Consider the following 6,385-nt stretch of genomic DNA (forward strand, 5'->3'; position numbering starts at 1 on the left):
TCATTGAACACTAGGAGGGTTCACCATTTTGTTGCATTACCAAAAACAGTACATTAATATTACAACGAGTCGTACTTCATTTAATTTATGGGTTTGACGCGACTGGCGGCCATTTTTCCCATGTTGACAGGCACTAATCAATAGGCTAATTGTCGAATCCCCACTCACCGGCCCGAAATGTATTAATTCTGCTTTTGTTTTCTGGATAGCACATGGCTATGGGCTGGCTAATCAATAGTAAGACCTGGCCAGGCCATATCGGAGTTCCAAAACGGGCAATTAACAAAGCCAACACAATTTATGTTTCACCTGTCTGCATAAAAGTACATAAATACACAAAAAATGCCAGGCAATGTCGGAGATAGACAGAGGATACAGAAGAGAGAGGGAAGACTGCGGGAGAAGAAGAGGAAGGAGGAGGAAGACCAAGGCTAATTACACGGGGGAAGGCAAAGGCGGCAATGGAGGAGCAGGCAACGCATGTGCCCAGAAGGCCAGACCCAGACCCAAACCCAAGCGATGACCCAGACGGCAGGGGCAATGGAAACAGCAATGGACATTTTCCGGCAGCGTCAAAGAAAAGAAACAAAGAGCAGAGAGGAAAAAGAAGAAAAACGAAGAAAAAACAACAGCAGCAGCAGCTGGGACAGAAGACAGCGCTGCTGCAGACAGGCGCGCTGTGGAAAATCTCACTTCTGAATTACAAGCTACGCCACATCCACATCCACGTCGACGTCCATGTCCACGTCCATGTCCAGACCCCTCTGACGACTGACAGTGATCGAGTGAGCGAAAGGGAGAGCAGGAGCCAGCAAGAGCGAGATGGAGATGGATGAGATGCAGTGGTGCAGAAAAACACTGCGGCTGATGAAAATCAACAGGGCTAAGCGTTAACTTCGCCACTCTACGCAGCACGGCCCGAACGCTGCTCTCCTCTGTCATCTCTCAGTCCTCGTCTCTCAGTCTCCACCAACAAAATGGCGCTCTGGAACCGATCTCTCGCAGAGCGAGTCAGCTATAGTACCTCGACGTAGGCGTCGGTTTTCGCCGGCCAATCGGCTGCGCTCTTCGCCGGAACTCGTTTGGCAGGTAGCACGAAACCCAGACCGAGAAAACTGGCTACGACGCGCCCTGAGCTAAGCAGCGCCGCTGAGCCACTCCAGATCAGTTCGTTGCGACACGTCGTGCGTTAAGGAACCCAAAGCAGAGAGCGCATCGCATCTTCCACAGAGACAGAGCAAAGCGATACGAGTGAAGTGTGAAGCCCGAATTGGCAGATTATCTTTTTTGTTCGAGTAGTCGATTAGTAGAAGTTTTGTGAAGTTATTCGAAATGCTATCGATGCAAGAGCTGATAGAAGTGCGGATGCAGCAGCAGCTGGCCCACGAGATCTATCGCCAGCAGATAATGCAACGCATTCCAGGTAGGTGCAAGTGAAGATCGTGGATCAGTGGAGTTAATCAAATCCCGGCGGGAAATTTATGTTGGAGCGTCGAATAATATTTGATCTTCAGGCATCACTCCTTAAGTTACCATAAATAATTAAATGTGTATGATCTTTTAAGACATGCCTTGCCTAATCGGCTATGACATAACTTCCCATGAGCTTTGCGCTCTATGGAAAAGCAAACGATGGCTTGTCAAACTAACGAACTAACCAAACCACTTCCACTTCTCTTCAACTTCTTTCAGATCCCTTTCCGGCGATGCTGCCTTTCAACATGCCCCAACCGCAAATCATGCTGCCCAACCGCCCCTCTCTGCCCGGCGTGGAGGCCAAACTGGAGAACAACGATCTGTGGCAACAGTTTCATAAAATCGGCACCGAAATGATCATTACAAAGAGCGGCAGGTATGTTTCCTCCCCTCTCCTTTCCTTTTCCTATTCCCAAGAACTTCAAACTAGCAGTCTACACACATTATCCTATCCTATGCAAATATAGAGCGGGGCGATCGAGAGCTCGAATTTTCCACAAACTTGTAAAGTCAAGTGCGGCCCTATGTAAATATTTGCTGGAAACCCTGACCATGCCCATTGCCATGGGCATTCCATTCCATTCCCAGTCTCCGGCAGCGACTCCGTCTCTATCCCTGGCCTAATGTGGCGCCTGGCCATAATTCAGAACGCAGCAGGAGCTCGGATCGCATAGAGTGACAAGTGCAACAGCGGCAACGGCAGCGGCAACGGCAGCGGCAACGGCAGAAGAAGAAGCCGACGAAGACGCCGCTCTGTCGCCGGTTTGCTCATAAAAATCTTTATTCTTTCGGCGTTGACAATCGGGTTTCGGTAACTCTGATCTACCTGCGCTTTTCACACTTTGTCCACAAAGGTCCAGCACTGTCCCATCCGTCTCCGTCCCCGTCCCGTCCCATCTGCGCGTACCCTATTATCTTGGGGTGGGCCACAACATACGAGTATTTCTGATATAGGATTTCGACTACCGAACCAAGAAAAATTTACATAAATATGAGCAGCGGATCGTCTTCGTGGATGTGGGCATGGCTCTATACGCAGTCACTTTCTCGGCTCATTAAATATGCATTGAGTGGCACATTCAGCGTTTTGGAAGCCGTTAAGTCGACTTCAGATCTTGTCTAATTGCTTGGCGCCAAGCCGTTCTCCCGCTCCCGCTCACGCTCCCGTTCCGCTGGTCTTTGGTCTTCCCCTCTTCATCCTCTATCGCCAAAGATTCTCCAAGGGAACACAATTAATCATGTGTCAGTGGCATTGTTTTGGGACCAGGGATATGTTTGCGTTCCGTTTTAGATCGATACGTTGCGGAGACTCCCCGCTGCCCGTTCTGATTCCATAATTACACACTTGTTAGGCAGGGCCACAAATCAAAAATCAAGTAACATGGAGTAGGAAAAGATGCCCCGTGACGCCTCTTTTTGCGCTTGGGATAGCCCCGACGGCCCTGATTTATATGCAATTCGTGGCAATCCACTTAATCAAGGTCTATTCTTCGTTGCAGACGTATGTTCCCCTCGATGCGGGTCTCGTTGAGTGGACTCGAGGAAGAGGCCAGCTACTGCGTGCTCCTGGAGATGGTGCCCATTGGAGACTGCCGCTACAAGTTCTCCGGCTCCCAGTGGGTTCCGGCTGGAGGAGCCGAACCGCAGAGCCCCCAGCGAATGTATCTGCATCCGGACAGCCCGGCCACAGGCGCCCACTGGCAGTCGCAAGCCCTGCTCTTCAATAAAGTGAAGCTGACCAACAATACCCTGGACAGCAGCGGACATGTAAGCTAGAATATAACGGACCCTCATGCTCTAGTGTATCTAATCATTGATCTCTCTCTTCCTCTTCCTCAGATTGTTTTGGCCAGCATGCATAAGTACCAGCCACGCCTCCATATCATTCGCAGCAGTGAGCTCACCCAACTCCCTTGGGCCCCGCAGCAGGCATTCATCTTCCCGGAGACGGAGTTCGTAGCAGTCACAGCCTATCAGGTGGGTAAACAGACACAGAGACAGACACAGACCACGACCAATTCATTGAAGATTGACTGGATAAAGGCTCTGCGGGAGTCCAAGTCTAATTGCCACATTTGAAAAGTGTCGCCTCGGAAACTACTTGAGATTGTCTCCATTCACGACAATTCTAGCAAGGATCCGTCTCGAACTGTTCAAGTGCTGCTGGGTCGACGCGACGGCTCACTCACACTCACTGACGCCAGCTAGCTCGAATTTCCTGAATGTTTACTTACTTTTCCCATTTCTATTTTCCTAATACAGAACGATCGCATAACCAAGCTGAAGATCGACAATAATCCCTTTGCCAAAGGCTTTCGCGAGTCGGGACAGTCGCGGTGCAAGCGCAAGCTTAACAGCACCTCCAATTCCAGCCCGGAATCGGAGGATGACGGTTCCAGCGTTAGCAGCTGCGAATCGCCGCACTCGAAGCGCCAGCGCCTGGACTGTGAGCAGGACTCACAAGGAAGTCTATCACCAGTACCCTATTACCCGTCTGCAACTATTGCTGAGGTTGCGGCTTCCCTTAGCCCCAGCCTCTCCCCCTATCATCGCCATCCACTCAGCTATGCCGCGCCGAACTTTGCAGCTGCCTATTTTTGTGGAGTTCCTCAAGTTCCACCGATGCCGCTGCCTTCTGCACTATGTCAGGTGCCTACTCCAGTTCCGGTCAGCGCTTTGCAGCTATCGACATCCCCGGCAAGCTCAAGCATCACCAACACGCCACGCACAACGACCTCCACCAAACGGAACAGCTTCAGCATCTCTGCCATTTTGGCCTATTGAAAAGAGGAAGGGAATGGATGCCAGCATTTGTTGTGATCTGTGAGAGCAGTGTGCATATTTTTTTTTTGTCCTTTTTTTTTATTAAAATTATTTTTAATAATTTTGGAAATATAGTAATATTACAATTAATTAAGCAGAGCGCTAGCAACGAGGCCTTCGGCCTATACATACATATGTATGTAAGATATAATAAGCTACAATCAAATAATTTGTTAATTAGTTTTAATTGTATTTGGACAGAATAAACAAAAATAAATCAAATGAAAACTTAATGCATAACTACAAATATAGACTGCGGGCAACGCAACCTTCAGCATTTCCGTTTTTACAGGTTTTGCTTATCGACGATGCCAGCCAAAAACTTGCCGAACAGACAGAGCTGAGACCGACCGCTTTGGCGAGCCCCAGTCCGAGTCTAAGACAAATTAATGTTCTCCATTATGGGGTGACCAGCCGTCGTCGATTCTCGATAGAGCCAAACGAATACACACACAGCTATCTAAGAAATATCCAACTCCGGTAGTAGTTAAAACAATTCTTGAAAGATAAGGCATCCATTATGAGCAGCGATTTGACGGCTTTCAGGCTGTTTGGTCTTTGCCGGTCCTCCACTGACCACTGACCACTGACCACTGACCACGACCACCATCCCACGTTCCACTGTCTCACTTTTCCACTGTCCAGGGAGAAGAGGAGATGACGTAGAAGTGGCTCACTCTGGTGGCGGCTGCTCTGCTGCCGTCTTGTGAAATTTTCGTTTTATCGCACCTTTTATGGCCATTGGCCGAAGTTGGAGCTGGCTCCGAGTTTGATACGGAGGCTGAGGCCGGCCTTAACAGAGAGCCCGAGTAGAGGCTTTCGAGGCTTTGGTGTGGTCATTCCTTGTGTGCATTATCGTGTCAAATGCGACAAATCTGTCTGTGGGCCGGCGGCGGCTGCCTTTTAGCTTGCATAATTGAGCTGATAAGCGGCCAAGCATGTGTGCGGTCCACTTTGAGCGTTTCCTAAACGGTGGCGCCAAACATTTCGTGTTTAATATTTTTAATTAAGTTTTTAAGTGCAGCCACCAGGCAGGCAACAGTGGAAGAAAAGTCGAAAGAAGAAGCTGAATTTTTAACTGGAAGACCCCACTCCCCAAGGCGGCTGGTTCAAAGGTTTTCAAAACGAATCCCATTCATAGAAAACTTTGCATAGATTATTAATAATCAATCCCAGCGCGAAATAATTCACTGGCCACACGAAACCGAATCCCATTCCGAGTCCGAGTTCAAAGTTGCTTTGACTAATTTGAAGTTAGTTTTATTTTAGTGTTTTTTTTTCTCTCCCTTCGATTTGTTGTTGTCGCATAAATTTGAATTTCAAATGCTGAAACAATTAAATTATGGGATTTGCACGTTTTCACCAAAAACAAAAGCGGCTAAAGCACACATAAAATGTTGGCGGCGACTGCGGCTGCGCCTCAGAAGTGTTTTTTAAACGTAAAGTTTCATTTCGTTGCTGGCTTCTATTCAAAAACGGTGGCAAAAAGCGTCAAAATTCGGAGATTATGAGATAAAAATGCTAATAATCTTCACCGCTCACGGTATTGCATTTCTAGTTTGCGCTTGTTTTAATATAGTTAATGAATTTTTATGTGTAGGTTGGTCGCTGGTACACGCCAGATCCGGTTTTCGCTCGAAGCTGTTGATAATGATAATGAGGATAACGATGCTTTATTGGGAAGGTGTTGCCGTTTGGATTTGATTTTTATTTTATTTGCGCCACATGTGTGATTTCGTGTGCTGTTTGTTGTTGGCACATTTATTCTTCAATACTTCATTATTTGGTATTTAAGCTTTATGCTATTAAAAATTTGTCGCATTCTGTTTTACGAGGCAACAGTCAGAAACATTTGATTAAATTGTGCGAACGAACAGTTAGGAGAAGCTACAAATATTTTAATAGCTACCAACAATTCTTTTTATAATTTGAATTTGATATTCTGGAGTTGCGCCAATACAGGTGTGTGTGAAGCAACCAGTTAAAAAAATCTGCATAACAATCGATACAGGATATTTTTACGGTCACGAAATGACGTGGCCCAGATTGGTCCCCAAATAGCACACAAACAAGATATAAGATATAA

General features: G+C 47.3%; 1 protein-coding gene across 1 annotated transcript; it reads left to right on the forward strand.

Moving 5' to 3' along the window:
• Positions 1 to 1,332: 1,332 nt before the first annotated feature.
• Positions 1,333 to 4,517, forward strand: LOC108153355 (T-box transcription factor TBX6). Its single transcript, XM_017283322.2, has 5 exons — positions 1,333 to 1,423; positions 1,693 to 1,852; positions 2,976 to 3,243; positions 3,316 to 3,453; positions 3,739 to 4,517. Exons 1-5 carry the CDS (start codon positions 1,333 to 1,335, stop codon positions 4,258 to 4,260), a joined length of 1,179 nt encoding a protein of 392 aa, XP_017138811.1. The 3' UTR covers positions 4,261 to 4,517.
• Positions 4,518 to 6,385: the final 1,868 nt, after the last annotated feature.

The sequence above is a fragment of the Drosophila miranda genome, chromosome XR (assembly GCF_003369915.1).
Source record: "Drosophila miranda strain MSH22 chromosome XR, D.miranda_PacBio2.1, whole genome shotgun sequence".
NCBI classification, from domain to species: domain Eukaryota; kingdom Metazoa; phylum Arthropoda; class Insecta; order Diptera; family Drosophilidae; genus Drosophila; species Drosophila miranda.

Bases quoted from the DNA above. Each gene is read 5' to 3' on its own strand.
- LOC108153355 (XM_017283322.2), top strand. From the start codon at position 1,333: ATGCTATCGATGCAAGAGCTGATAGAAGTGCGGATGCAGCAGCAGCTG. The intron at 1,853-2,975 runs GTATGTTTCCTC...TCTTCGTTGCAG, and splicing joins ATCATTACAAAGAGCGGCAG to ACGTATGTTCCCCTCGATGC. The intron at 3,244-3,315 runs GTAAGCTAGAAT...CCTCTTCCTCAG, and splicing joins CCCTGGACAGCAGCGGACAT to ATTGTTTTGGCCAGCATGCA.